The 16,260-nt window shown below is 36.4% G+C and overlaps 1 protein-coding gene across 2 annotated transcripts in view; it reads right to left on the reverse strand.

The window, feature by feature from the left end:
• Positions 1–485: 485 nt before the first annotated feature.
• MON2 (MON2 homolog, regulator of endosome-to-Golgi trafficking) overlaps positions 486–16,260 on the reverse strand; it is a 74,081-nt gene continuing 58,306 nt past the window's right edge. For both annotated transcript variants that reach the window (XM_065048587.1, XM_065048586.1), the window contains 6 exons: positions 14,692–14,882; positions 6,117–6,177; positions 4,816–4,939; positions 3,782–3,989; positions 2,864–2,946; positions 486–2,168 (listed from right to left, as the gene is read on the reverse strand). In XM_065048587.1, coding sequence (XP_064904659.1) covers positions 2,005–2,168; positions 2,864–2,946; positions 3,782–3,989; positions 4,816–4,939; positions 6,117–6,177; positions 14,692–14,882 — 831 coding nt within the window. In that variant the 3' untranslated portion in view covers positions 486–2,004. The remainder of the gene's footprint in view (positions 2,169–2,863; positions 2,947–3,781; positions 3,990–4,815; positions 4,940–6,116; positions 6,178–14,691; positions 14,883–16,260) is intronic.

Below are 16,260 nucleotides of genomic sequence, written 5' to 3' on the forward strand. Positions count from 1 at the left end.
TTCCAGTAATTAGAAGAGCACTTGCCACTTTCAGAGTATGGATTATGTTGTTATCTGTACGTGGGACCCAGTTCTGCAATATACTGGAACTGCTCCTCCAAAAAGAAGCTGTGTTGACATAAATTCTATTAATGGGAAGCATTTGTTTTCTTAATGTAAACTGTGTGTTCTCTAAAAACTATCCATGTTTGACAATTGAGTTCCGTGCAACTTTGGTGACAGAGAAATCTGCAAGGTCTTGAAGCCTCTGCAATGTTTACTGTTCTTTGAAACAGAAAGCTTTTTAAAAGGACCATAAACTGGACCCTTCTGGGACCAAGCAGTTCGAAGCGCTGCTTGGACAACATTGTTCACGCAGGGTATTTCTAACCCTGCCCCATTCATCTCACCTGCTACCTGAAGCTCCTACAACTTTTAGTTCTATTCACATGTACCAGTCAATGTCCCTTTAGCCAGGAAGTGTAAAGCAAACAGATAAAATGCCGTTTCTTATACATGATAATCTCTTTTAATATCTACAAAAGTCTTTAAGGAACAAAAACCTAAAGGAAAGCTCTGAAATTCTCAAATCCATAGAAAGGCACCTGTCTCTCTTTTTTTTCGTTTGTTTCTTTGTTTGCTTACATTTAGCCTTTGTGCTTTCACATCACAGGTTAGAAAGTATGTGAATACAGGTGAAACATTGTTTAAATCATAGTTAAGTAAATAAGAGTTTAAGTGCTAAGTCACAAACTTTTAATACAATTAAAAGTGTTTTGCTTCAATTGTGTATTATGTGAAAGTGAAACAAATTCACATTTTGTTAATGACAAATTTTACTGCACTTCTAAATGAGTAGCTATCTTCAAAAATACACTTCTCATGGTTTTATATCAGACACAGTCAATAATTAAAAGATTAGAACAATTTGTTTGGGTTGTAAAGGCATTACAAAACAAAGCACTTAAAATTATTGAACAAAATATTACAGCCAAATATTTCAGATATTTGAAATCACCTTTCTTGAGTCATGTTTCAAAGACTGTGATGCTTATCAAGGAGGTCAAAAAAGGCTCACAACCCTCAAATAGGTATTTTTTTAAAGCAAGGCTGCAACTACAAAAATTGATAGAGATGAGTAGAACAAGCATCTGAAACAAATATTTTATAAAGTGAGGTATGGTAGTGTTGAAGTGCTACAGTGGATTTCTGCATATTCAAACTTATTTCAGGTCAACTACTTCGAAGCTGGAGATCAGCAGACTCCTGACTGCTTCTGCAATCCTTTGTCGTACGACCCTTTGTTAGATGTTCAATGGCCACAGAAAAGATACATTCAATTAAGCAAAACCAACATGATCAGATATGAATGAGCATACCTGGCAGTTTAGAAGGCAAAGTGTAAGTAAAAATGCAAGCATACAACTTATTCATAATAAATACATTTTCAAGCATTTAACATTATCAATATTTTAAAAAGAATTTAAATAATAAATGCAACTATTTTATACAGAACTGTACCATTTATTATACACACAAGTGTATCAGTTCCCTTTGTTTACAAAGGCTGGTTACAGATATATGGAATGTTACAGTACCATCTTGCATAAAATTTTAGTACAATTCGTACTTCAAAAAAAGGGTGCAAAACACCAGCCTAATAAATCTGACTGAATTGAAATATTTTTAATTACATCATTAACACATACACAACAAGCTGTACATAAGCCCACTTTTCAATCACCACTTCAAGATACTGTAGCAAGTACATTAGATTATAAATGATTCCAACTATTCAGTTAAATGTATTAAAAGTCTGCACTGCTACTCACTCTGGAACTTTTGAGATATCGCCTGTATTCATGAATTACTGAGCTCTTGTTAGTACAGTTAAAAGGCAGTCAGCACTGGTTGCCAAAGTACTAGTCACAAGAGATTTCCTCAGAGAAACTTCACCCAGGAACAAACATTTTTGGATACTTTTTCTCCTTCAAAATTGAAAAAAACCCACCAAGTCTTACGGGGTCAAGACTCTCCATTCTGTACCTTGGGTGCTGGGGGATGCATGAAGTCCTTGAAGGGAACCAGTGCCTCCTTCAGGGCAGAGCACACTTCTGAGGAGGAGCAGGTGATACATTCTACTAAAGTCGGGTACAAGGCAATAACTTGTGCCCATGTGTTAGCATCAACTGCAATGAAGAACAGATTCAGTCACTTAGAACTGTCTAAACTCCTACAATAGACTTTTTTCAATACTTACATAAGTAAGGGCACATTCAGGTGCCCAAAGACAAACACCTAGTGCTACACATACACTACGACATCTGTACAGGGCTCTCAGATACGACTGAGGATTTTTACAGGAGAGCCATACGCTTTTTTTGCAGCAGCAGCTGGAAGCCAGATGGGATATCCATAAAAAGGTGCTACACACCTGCTATTCTACATGTGAGTCATTCACTGTGTTTTCTGGATGAAGAACTAACAAATTTAAGATACTACTTTTATTAAAACCAAAACCCACATACATTTTTTTGCCCACTTTTCTCAGTTATTGACAGAAAATGGAATCGGACGCACATTTAACTTTAGGAAACTCGTCAGCAACGAGGCCTTCTCTGAATCTCAAATCATTCCAGATTACAAGAGCTACAGAAAGCAGAGGGAGAAACACTGGACCAAGACACAAAAATATCCACAGTAAAGTCTGTTAGTCCAACAAATGAAATTAAATATTGTTGCATGAATCTTACTTATTATGTCACTTCCTTTGTGACTTTTCTTTCAAATTTGTGTGAAAATTACTACAGGAAAGAATAAGTATGTGTCTGTGGCAGATAAAATGTTACCTTGTTTAGAACCCTGTTGTTTAACAATAACTTACCATTTTCTGGTTGAGTTTTTTTAAGTGAATCTATAAGAGTACTGACAGCTTTTAAAACGAAGATGATTTCTGTTACTTGTTGCCTACAGAAGGAAAAATGCAAACAGTCAACTACTCATTTTTGTCTCAAGAATAGACATTTTCTATGAAACTGACACATCATTTAAAAAAACCTCCACATAATGGAAACAGCTGCAATGAAAACTACAAAAAAAAAAGGATATTTAGACATTAAGGATATAATCTGTGTATAACTTTCCTACCATCATTGCTGTTGTCTCAGCCAGGATAGCTTTAAATTTGATACTGGAAACAGTAAGGGCATACACATCTCAATCTGAAAATACTCACGTACAGTATTAACTGTAACATGAAAATAATCAGTTCCATCATTCATAATCAAAACCTTCAAAAGTTAAGTGAAATTTAAAGAAGTTCCCATTTTAAAGAATTTCTGGTACTTTGGTCAACTTTACCGTTTCAAGATCAATTACTTGAGTAATGATTCAAAATGTTGCCATTTGGATATTTTATCTTGTTTTTGAGGAGACTCCACCTCTCAATTTATAAACTATACAAAGCTCTACTGGGAATAAAGGGAAATCAGATTTCAGAAGTATTAAGCTCTAGATATCAGAAACATTGTTTCAGTAACTGAAAATGTTAGTTACTGAGTCACATTCCTATTTCTATGTAACAGCACTGAATCTGACCATTATTATTCAAAGCTTTTTCAACAAAAATTTGGTACCAATATTTTATTTGAAATGTCGCACCCATAAACATTTCCCTGGCTTTTAATTTCCACACACACACACACACACACAGTATTTTTTTAATGACTGAGTGATATTTTGAATGCAGCCTTCCCATCAAGTACTGGCAGCACCTTCCATTTCCTAAAGACAATGTACTTACCGTGGAAGAGGACATTTGCCACTCAGCCTCTCATCTTCTATGTAGCGATGCAACACATCCTGTGACCTTTTCAAGAGCACAGAAAGTGCCATTCTAGAGATGTAGCCTTCCTGAGGAGTTGTGACTTTATTACTGAAGGAAAACTGGAGCAGTGTCTCAAAACACACCTTAGAAAACTCCTCTCTCATTCGAATGTCTATTTCGGCCTCTGTCAAATAAAATGACATATTTAATTGTGTAGTGCGCATGCCAATAGGCTAAATGTTGCATTTCAATTAGTTCATTATATTTTGCAAAAATGTTATCACTTCCATAGTATTAAAAAATAGTAACAGTGATATGAATAAATATGAAGAATACATTCTAAGAAAAAGTGACTGCACCAATCACAATTGTTCTAAAAATGAAAGATAAAATATGCAACACATTCAGTAACAGGTCACCTACTTGACATTGCTTTAATAACAAAATATTCAAAATCAGTTAAGAAAAACCCAGGAACTGCAGTTCTACATCATAAGTACTAATATTTGGTACTGTACAACCCAAATATTTTTCCCTATAAAGGCTTATATGTCCATTTTTTTCGCCTTTCGCCAAAAAACTGTACATTTTTTTTTCTTAAAGGCAAAGAAGATACTGGTTAGATACACCGTATAGTTACACTAAGGTCATTTAGTTTTTAAGAATGGGATATTATGCCTGTCTTACAATTATCTGAAATTATTGTTAGAACTATATCTGCTGGCACAGCGCAAAACAAACTATGTAGAAAGTATAAAGTAACACAAGTACAATATTATATATAAAACTGACCAAGAAGGAAACAATTTTTTAAAACTTGCAAGGAATGCTCGGCAACTTCCATGAAATAAAACAGAGTTTATAAAAACCAGCTGGATAACAGACAGTCTATAATAAATACACGCCATGGAACTTCAAGTCTTTATCAGAGTAAGCACTCTCATCACTTGATTACTGTCTAGTAGATTTAAGCCCCATTCTCTGTATATTTTGTCATTCGGGTACCATACCTGTAAAGGAGGAGGACTGAGAATGTATTGAGCCTTTATTGAGCATAGTCATTATTTGACCAACAAAATCCTTGGGAATAAAATTAGCATATGGCAGTATCTCTGTGCTGATAAGCTGCACCACCTAAAATAAATTAAATATATTTATATTGGTTTTCTGAATATTAAAGTTGTAATTCTAGTACAAAGAAGACAGAAACATTAAACAAAAGAGACATGCTTAATGAAACTTCACAAAATCCTCCAATGCTAGCTTTTAAAATTTGCAGATATGTCCAAAAATTTGGTGTAACATTAAGCTTGACATAATAAACTTTTTTCCCCCACTTTTATCAGGGTTTCTGAAAGCAGTTATCATTCACATTTCCACTGACATTTGAAGTATATTGTTCAAATTGAATTTACGGTTTTGAAAAGAAAAGATCTAAAATTAGGAGTCTCCCTCTCCCTCCACCCAATTCAATATCCTCACTATGACATTAACACATATATCACATGCTTACAATGTGGCATCTGCAAGGCAGAACAAGTGAGTTAATTATCTAAACAAGCTTAAGGCAATGCACATTAACTCAAATGCTTTCTATCCTTGGTTTCGATGCTCGCATTCAGGAACAAAGTGGGTTGAGATCTCCATAAATTAATGCATTAGATCTCAGAGTTCTGCTCGCTGCACACAGAGCCGCTCCTGCTTTTCATCCAGCAGTCTTTGTGTCCCAGCTGCCACTCTGGAGTGATGACAGGAGATCAAACCCACAGATACTGCCATGCGTTCTCTGCAACCCCCTTTCCTTTGTACCCCTAATCCCTGGTCTGCCACATCTCTTTGTCTTGGCGTGAAAGGGGACCAGTCCCTCTTCCTTCCAAGTACCATCTTCTCTTAATTTTCTTTGGCCTTATCCAACCAAACATCATCTCTTTTACACTTAGAGCCCCCCTGTTCTGCACAAGCAATACATAATTTCTCCATTTACACAACAAGGTTTCAAATATCGAGAACACATCTGGAGGGCAACAATGTCATTGCTGACTTAATGTCCACCCTCCACACAGAAAGCACTCACTTAGGTTTAATTGTTGGCTTCCTCCACGGTTTACAATTACCTGTGTAATCGCTTGGCAATAACATAATAAGAGTCAGATAATGGGTTTGAGGGAGAAACACATTCTGGTTTAGCCACTCTGTGCTGGTGGGAACTTGAGCGGATAAGAAGTAAACTACTTCAGAACCAAACGCAATCTGTGAATGTCACTTTCACATTATATTCAACAGTCTAATATATTTTTCACAGTCTCCTTACCTCAACATCAATACTCTCATTCTTCTGAAATTCTTGAATTGACAGATTATCAGGAGGTGTACTAAAAATAAACATACTACATTATACTTTTAAATTCACAACATGTGTAAGGAGATAAGTATGGGAAAACACATTACATAAAAAGTTATATGCGTGAAGTTGGTACTACGATATGGTAATGATTAACATTGGTGAATAAAATCTTATGGATAATGAACGTACGTATGGTTTAAAGGAAAAAAAGCAGTAAACCACAAAAATTGAAGAGTTACAGCTGATGGACCTGATTAAGGACTTGCATCACCAACACCATTTTTCATACGCATCTCAAAGCAATCTCTTTTGTCTTATATTTGCAAAAGTCACAATATCTCTTTAGATGAGTCTGTGAAGGTATTATCAGGGGTTCACGGTTTATTACTTTTTACTTTTAATCTCTCTAAGCAAGAGACTTTTGATTTTCAGCAGGACATTTGTAAAAAACTCCATTTAAATTTTACGTTTTCTTTTGCATTAAAGAAATATAGTTTTCATTAACAGGACATTACTTTGTCTCTTTTCTTGATAACTGAAATGATATATTTGTTCTCATTCTTAATTAATTTCATGAAGAGGCAAACCTATTTTACAACCAATTATTTTGAAGAAATTCACAACTGTATATAAAGAATTATTTACAGATTGAATGTCCAGAAGTGATTCAACCATGAAGATTGCCCAATGCTTTATAAGATCTTACCTTACCTGTTTCTAAAATTGGAAAACTTGTATAATTTCACTGGAAATTTTATGCCAACCGTTAGTCACACAGTGAATTAGATAAAACCTCAGCAGAGAAAACTGACTTGTTCCTTGTACTTACTGGTCTACCTGTTAAGTGGATTCAAATTCCCTTTCCTTTACTGGATTATGCTTCTGCCGAATTCCTCAGCAGGACAGAAAGGGTAAAGGTCTTCTACGTAGACAGCAACCAACTACTTCAGCTGATGTGCCTACCTCAGTGTTTTAGTTTGCACCAGACATGGGCTTTTCAAGTTAATCCTTTAGACATCTCTGTTTATAAACCATGGTTCACGTCTGGTCTTAGAATGCACAGAACTGGATTCCTTTTTTGATGAAACTAAACCAAAAGATGCACTCCAAGCATCTACAGTCTAGCTCTTGTGGATGCTTGCAGGACAGGGATCCAGACCAGAACTCCTCTGAATTAAAACACCTAAAGTGAGCACTCTGTGGGTGATGGGTCCCCATCATTAAATGTTTTGCTTTACATATCTCCTTCTACTCTACTAACAGGAATGAAGTACCTTGGGCCTTGGGTATAATTCCTGCCTACGAATAAGGATTTGAAGGCAGGGAACCAAGCAGAAGGTTCAAAGAAAAAATAATAATTACAAAAAAAAAAAAAAAAATCTAATAAGATACTTCATATGATAAGCTTTTAAATACCTTGCTTGTAATCCCATATCATAAGGTTGCCTGATATAATCTACACAGATTCAACATACAGTCGGCAAAATGATTAAAACAAACAGTGGATTACGAGCAAATGACAAACTGTGGTACAGGAACTTTCTAAGCTACGTAAATTGGGAGCATATAATGAAAACAGCACGAGGTGTTCACCTTGCACCCTTCCTTGGGTACACCAGTGATCCAACAGAAATCAGCAGATTAGGTCGAGCTATGTGTCTGTTCTGACCTAGTTACATTGTCCTTGTTTTTCTGACACAGAGCAGAAGTTGGAACACTCATACCTATGTTCTTCTGAAATGTAAAGACAGTTGCAAAACCCACTGGATGGTGGGTTCAGTTTCTCCATACTGTCTGATTTACATAGAAGGTAACATCTTATTACAGCTAATGGAGTAACTAGTAGCACTAACAACAAAAATCAGAAACAAGACACTATAAAAGGTCAATATAATCTCACATAGTAAATTCTCTCCTCATAATTTTACTTTTTTGTATTTTTAAAATAACTGAGGAAGTCTGGAAATCTGGCCACTTGAAAGGAATGGTTAGAAATGCTGGAATTAAGATTGCCTTTGGTAATTCAACTCGCTGTTCTTGTGTATGTTTGTGTGTTATGATGCAGTTTAAACGAGACAATACTTTATTTTCTCCAGAGAAACCATCTGATTAAGTACACAGGATGGCCACTACAGAGAAGGAAGGAAAATGACTGGGTCAATCTGCCACATTCCCTGCCTAATTTATGGCAGAATAGGCAGATGCGTGGAAAACAGGGCTCCTGACTGAACAAAGACCCAAGCTGTTCTGTAAGCAGAGGAATCGCTGCAGCATTGCAGTGACAAGCAGACTGGCATCCTGTGGCTTATTGCCAAACTCCCTCCCCAGCCCTCAGCTTCTTCCTGCACCCCCATGTCCCTCCCCAGGAAACAAGAGACATGGTGGGTAGTTCGAGCTCAGCACATGCTCACTGGCAGGGCAGCTGCCAAAGATGCGATTGTGGACCTGTGCCAGCCTTGTCCTCCTAGGGGTACTCGTCTGGGCCTGTCTTCTCCATCCCACTGCCCTTTTTCATTATAATGAAAAGTTCAAGAACTTTGGAGGCTTCTAAAGCTCATTCAAATCTGGCCAGTTTGGCTAACAGTGTTGATTTCCTTTTTCCCCCCCAGTGCGCCTACATGATGCTGACCAAGTCAAATAATACATTTTTCCAAGATAAAGGTTTGTTGTTTTTTTTTCCTCCCATCTTGTAGGTGCTATGCATGAGATACCAGTTGTCCAGTCTTTACAGCTACAGATAATTTTCAGTTTTGACAATTATGACAGTAGGTACCAATGTTCCTGCTTGAAAAAATAAATGTATCTCCCTTCCTCAAAAGGATTTTATGTAGATAACTTCGCCACCACCTCTAAAACATTCAAATGATATGTGTATGACTACAGACGTAAAAGAACCCAAAGAAGAAAATATGAAATATTGTATTTATTATTGGTTTGTGTGTTAGGCAGTTACAAAAATATGGAGTTATATGTTGAAAACCAAGAATAAAATAATATATTAAGTAGTTGTTCAGTCAGTACCTTTCGTAACGTATAAAGAAGTTAACTATGCAGAACCTTTAAATAGTAACGTAAACTGTTATGATGCATACATACGCATGTCATAATACATGAGAAGCCTTCATTCTGACACTTCCTAATTTATGACTGGTGTGCTCAGATGAGATTTACTATAAAGAGGTTTTAAGACCTTTCTCTCCAGTTGTCCACATCCAATCTCTCATATATGCTACAGATTCTGCTACACACTCGTTCATGTAGCCAATTACTTCCAAATAAATTTTTGCAAGTAAGATGCATCTATCCAGGGGCCAAAAGCTTTACGGGCAGGATGTAACACAGTGAAACTGCATCAGGAGGGTGCAGAGCTGGGGAAGAGAAGAGGCAGCACGATGCTGCGTGTGGCTGCGCTGCCGCGGAGCTCCCGACACCCAGCAAACAGCCGCCGCAGCAGCACTCTGCTCCCAAGCAGCTTTTTGGAGAGTATTGATTTAATTCCCTCACGTAAGCACAGCCTTCTGCTCTAGTAAATTATAGATATGTACACGCATTTGTTGAATTTTATTTTATATAATGGCTTGACATGCTTCCATAAAGCCTCTGGGAAAGAAGAATGATATGAAATAATAAACAGACCAGCCTCTTACCAGAAGACAATTTTGTGTAAATTAAGTTACATGAAATGTATTAATTTTTAAATGTCATTTTGATTTATAATAAAAATCAAAACTATTGAGCCTCCTCAGCTACAGCTTGCTCAAAAAAAAAAAAAAAAGCTGAAGCTTATTGCTCAGAAGCTGTTAATTCTCTCTGACAGTAACATTTTCCTATTTCATCTACCTGGGCTCTTTTGGCCATATTTGAAATTTCTTGATGCACAAAGCCGCAGAGACCATTTCTGCTGAGCTTTGTACTTTTGAAACACCAACGAATGTCTCCTCCCATTCAGCCCCACAGCTGCCTTGAAAACTGGTTCCCGTCCAAAAGACAAAGGCAAGACCATGCAGAGGAGGTTCAACATTTTAAACAGAGGTTCACCGAGCTTTAATTTAAGCATTTTAACCACACTGACCTCTTGCTTAACCAATGCCAACTCAGTTTCACTGGCAGAAGCAATATTACGTTATCTACACATGTGATTTCTAGCACTACAGTGATAACAAGAACTGTGAGTTAGATTAGAAAAACGCTTAAAATGTTGATTAAAAAGTTAGAACATCAGTGAAATAGAAAGAGCTTTATCTTTCTACTCTATCCTCAGCCAGGTAGAGACTTGGAGAAAAATGAGATAATATGCACTGAGATATTTTAATGAATAAATGGAAAAACTAGCCAAATCTGTTTTGCTAGGAGGACTGAATGCAGTAAGATATTTCCAAGTTTTACAGCGATGCAGGTATTTCATATTTAGAACCACCCCAGCAGTGCTAAGTCAGCTTTGAAAAATAAAGGTTTGAAGGGCTGATATAAAGGAAGAGATTTACCTAGCTTTGCATGAACCCTGGACAGATGATAGCATGGAACATATACGAGTAAATAAATGTAGGAGTAGTTACATTTACACAGTCCTAAAATGATATTCAGCCCTTTGAAGGCAACCATGAGGCTGATGTGGCCCCTGGTGAAAATGAGTTTGACACCCCGATGTAGAACAGTCTATAGTGGAAAGTGTGGAATATTTAAAGGTATACAGGAGTAAAGGAAGACAAGTAAGTTTCTTTGTGACAAAACACTTTAGTTTCCTTGGAGAACTTAAGAGAAATTATAGAATGCTGGCAGAAGGAAGTAAACTTTCAGTTCTAACTGTATTCAGGACTAACGATATATCTGACTATATTCCTGTCACAAGGGGTGACATGTTGGATAATGGTACAAATCCAGATAATGCAGTAATGCTGTTACTCTGTCTCACTGATAGCCTCTTGGGGTGTCTACCTGAACTGTATTTTCCAAATTCTGAACCTTTTCAGGCCATACTGGTCTTCAGCAGCGCAGCCAGATTTGTCACTTCTGCACCTGACTTGCACCCCCTGCCCTGCACGGTACATTTGCAAGCTGAAAAGCCACCAGCGACGCCTGAGTCATGGCTGCAGTAAGGCACAGCTATGGTCAGCAGGGTCACTCAAACCAAGTTTACAAGTCACTAATCTATTTAACAGCACAGGGTGCTCTCACCTTTTCATCTGTGGCTTGGTTAACTGATTTTAGTGATGCAGTCAAAAATCCAAGTACTACTAAAAGTTTTTTTAAAAAAACACAACTCACTGTTAATATAAATAAATCAGGGAACGTACTGAAAAACAGCTTTTATACCACTTATCTGGCCTAAAATAATGGACTGACATGGACAGTTGGAAAGTACATTCCTATTGCCTTCTCCTATAATCTGAAGGCTGAAATGTACCTCAACTCAGCAATAAATTTGAGCTGTTACATTCAAACCAGTGAATAGGTTCTCCCACATTACTCTGGAATAAGACACCACTATGATTAATATATATTTTCTATTAGAACTGTAACAAAGAATTGAAAGAACACAGTGAATTTGAAAATTCTGAATTCAATTTACTTAGAAGTGGAACAACTACAAATATAAGAGACTGACTATACTCCAATTACAATCCACCAAAAGACAACTTACAAAATTCTAACATGAAAGGGACTGGTTGCCCTGTTTGCCAAGGCTTGTTTCACAGCATCTTGCACAGAAATGTGCAAGGACTTAACCAAAGGAAATCAGAAGAGAATTACCTCAACGTGAGGAACTTCCACAGCTATCTCTAGGGCCCTCCTTGCATCACAGGGAGAGAGGCACGCTTCAGGAGCATTGTGGGGAAGAGGATGAAGAAAAGGAGAAATGACTGCTATTACTAATTGTCCTGACTGCTCGCATGAGACAGATGTAGCCCCTTCTTAGCTTTAACTTTTTTTAGGACCACAAGGCTCAGGCTGATAGAGGGAACAGAAAAGCTCTCTACCCTAAAGTTACTAAGGGATAGAGATCTAACTGCAAGTAGAAGAACCATCCACTTGGGAAGACAAACTGCTATTTAGAAAAAGATGGACATTAAGGGGGCAAAAAACCCCAACCCAAACCAGAGGTTCAACAGCCATACAACATACAACTACATAAGCAAAAATCATCTACTCATAATAAGCCAGGAAAGAGTAATGATAATTGCCATTAATCATAATAACAGGCCAAATTATCCTGCCGTAGCCATGTGGTTCTATAAACCACCAGCCTATTTTTAGTATTTTAAATTCTTTCAAATTTTAAAGCTTCTAAGTGAGAGAACAGAAAAGTTTCATCTAATTTTTCTGTGAACATCTTTAATTCTGATGAAAATGCTGATCCCTAAATCACATTTGCCTTTAAAGAGGTAAAACCAGACTAAAGTGAAGACAGACAAGTTTTAGGGGCATCACAAATATTCACAGAAGTACTATTTTTCCTTTACCTCCAGAGAATATTTTCCTATGTATGACACCTGGCAAAAGCTATTAGAATTAATGCCATCAGTGATTGTTTCTAGAAAGTATCATATTAAGATGGAATTTCTATGGTTGGAACAACTTTCAAGAAAAGTCTGAATCGCTCGCTGTAAATTAGGAAAAACAGGCAACATATTTGACCCAAATGTCATGCAAATGATAGTGGATTACCTTGAACTACATTGAAGATCTGTGATAATCTTACTTCTCCGGATTTATGAAAGATTAATACCCTAAAACTGTAACAGTGCCAGCCTGGGTCAGCTAACAACACGCAAAATGGATATGTTTCATCTGTTGTACAGATACTTAGGAATAATTCATTTACAGAAAATAGCAGTACATATTCCCACAGTAACTTCTAAGTGAACATACATTCTTCTACAACTCTCCATTCTAGTTTTCCTAACCCAACATTGGTATTGGTTACAGGGTGTTAACTGGTCTGGACTGCCTGGCTCAGAATGGAAGCGTGACTACTAACCACAGCTCAAAACAAAACCAAACAAGATACCACAAAGATTATTTTAAATTAAAGAAACAGTGAAGAATCAAAACAAAATCTGGATGATTAAAGTCTCTTATGGAGTCTTGATGAGCTTTTTTATTTTAAGGTCCTCCTATTTAATAATATTGCTCTGAAGTGAATGCAAACCCAAAAGTTTTTCATTCAATTGTCACATAACCCTATTCATGAAATTCCAAACCCATTCATTATTTACAAACATTTTCACTAACGGATGTGTCTCTAAAATTAATTTTCATTGGTATTTATTTTTTGTCTGGTTTGGGCAAGCTGCTATTTACTCATCATTAGTAAGTACAGCTGTGTTTGGTTTCTGATTTCTGTGTGTTTGAAAACTGTACAGACAAAAATACACAGCATATTAGTCTTAGGTACAGAAGAACACAACTGTTTTCTGTTGAAAAGATTGACTTGTTACTGAAATCAGCATACACACGGAAAATCAGGGAATTAAAATTTTTCATATTCAACATTGTCCTTCAATCTGAGATACTATTAGACATACTCAAACTACTCCTAAAGATGCTTATCCACAGCTGTTCACAGAAGATGGAAATTCCACACTGCTCCGACGTGACCTTCTACAATACCTACCCTCCCTTACAGTGAAAGGTTTCCTTGATGGCAAACCTAGATAATCTTTGCTGTACTGAAATCTGTTGTTACCCATTCTCAAGGGACAATTAAAATTCTTCTCTGGAGCAATCTTTCACCATATTCTGAAGATTTATCACGTCTTCCTAATGAAATATTCTTTTGATTGAACAAACTAACAGATCAGACTGTCAAAGTCTTTGCTCATTACAATTCTTCGCTTCTGGACTTTCTCAATATGGCCACAACTACAGTGTGGCCTATACATCTTATATATCTTGGCCTATACCTTATACATCTGCCTATCTGTCCAGTTATAAATCCGACTATCTAGCTACACTTTTCACAAAGTGTTCTGAATAAAGTGTGATTAATTATTAAGGTGCAGTCAATTTATCTCAGGTAGAAACAAATGCAAGATAATTATGGGCTTCTAAGTGAACAGCAATGTAAGAAATAATTTTACAAAATTCATAGTAAGTTGAATATTTCAAGATGGAACTCAAGAGAAATACATACAGTTAATTGTACTCACTTTCACAAAAAAACACAACTATTGCAATTCTGTTCAAAGTGAAAAAAGGAACAAACTGAGTACACATCACACACCAAATCTATCCTTGGGAATCAATACAGAATTCATTGGACTGGTCAGAAAGGTTATGCCTTATATTCAGAGGTCAGCTGAGCTCACTCTTGCTCTGACATTTCACCTTTTAACTGAAGATTTTTCAACTACTTTATTGTTTGAAGCAGACAGGCTGGTTACCTTTTATCCTCCCATCACTAAAGTAAATTTCAGATTTCAAATATCTCTAAAGATAGGGCTATTTTTACAGAACTCTACTGACACATTTACTGAACAAATTACTGAGAAATATTTTCCAGTTATAAAAACAAAAACAACAAAAAGGAAATTGTGTTTACCTTTTGGTGAATAAAAAGTCTTCAAAAGTATTTGCTAGCTCTGGCCACATACTGTCAAATTTTCCAGAAGATGCATGTTGCCTTGCAACAGGTAGGCCAATGGAGAGAACTTTGAGAAGAGAGGAAACAGCGAGCTTCCATGTGCTTTCAGAAGGGCAGGAATATTTCAGACTAAGAGGTATTCTTAGTGTCTGCAAAATGAAAGTTAAAACAATCTATAGTTGCTCAGACAAATCTAAGAATATGACAAGTTTCTGCAGAAGATCTTGTCAAACGCTGTCATAGATGACAGTACACATCCCCACCTTTTCTGCTGGTATATGAGATGCTCTTTTAAAACACAATTATAAAGATGATTTACCATATACCAGCGGGCTAAAGCACCGGTCTGTTGCAAAGTACAAGGTTAGAAGTCAGAGTTGATCCATTACCAATTACACTACGAAGTTACATACTAACTTTCATTTCTGTATTGCCATCCACCACTTCTGCTAAACCGCACAAATCGGCTTTCCTAACATCGAATCATAGAATTGGAAAAGCCCCTTAAGATCGGAAAGTCCAACCATTAGCCTAGCACTGCCAAGTCCACCACTAAACCATGTCCCTAAGTGCCACATCTAACAGATTGCAGGCAGTTTGTTATCATGAGTGTATTTTGGAGACTTTACTCCTGTTCCTAAAAAGCTATTCCAGGTGTTTCCACAGTAAAGGAAAAAAGTCTAATTCAATTTAAACTTTTCCTACTATGTAAAAGTCGAACTGTGTATATAACCACTGCAGGACACCTGCTCATTGCTGACTGTTACACCACATGAAGCTGAAAAGCAAAAAGAGTTAATTAAATTCTAAGATAAAGGCTGCAATACAATTCAAATGTATAATAGATGAAAACACAGCAAAATGTAAGTCTGTTAGAAAGACAGCTTCACTATCTAGAAAATAAAGTAATTAATGGGTTTAAAAACATAAAGCATATGTACTATTTACACTATATGTATTCCTTTTAGCATTGTTAGTCAAACTACCTACAACCTGGTACCAAGTTATCTTGGAAAACTAATTATTTGATCTACATCCACATACATAATCACTAAATTTGGGTATTACACACATATTTCCAGTGCTTTTAATGAAGTGTCTGATTTGATGAAAGCAAAGGGAGGAAAGACTCACTCTTGCTCAAGAGTGAGTTTACTGTCTAAAATCAAGAGAGCTAGGATCTAACCCTAGAGGTAAACAAAATATTTTCTTCTGCTGCTATTCTTCATAGGGGTCAAATCTAATTCAAATATCAACATGAGCTTTAGAAACATTAAAAATAATTTAAAACCCATTATCATCTACTACGATAGATCACATTATTATCAATGGAGAACATTAATGAAAAGTGGTGCTTATATCAGTTTCACTTATCCCATTAAAACAGAAGTGGAAAACAACTGCATTAACTTCGAAATACAAATATTTAATTTGTAACAGATACCAAATAATACCACATAACTATTTTAAACACATTCAGGTTTCTAAATTTCTATACAGGAACAATTTGATGTCAGCCAAGTCATT

The sequence above is a fragment of the Columba livia genome, chromosome 1 (assembly GCF_036013475.1).
Source record: "Columba livia isolate bColLiv1 breed racing homer chromosome 1, bColLiv1.pat.W.v2, whole genome shotgun sequence".
Lineage (NCBI taxonomy): Eukaryota > Metazoa > Chordata > Aves > Columbiformes > Columbidae > Columba > Columba livia.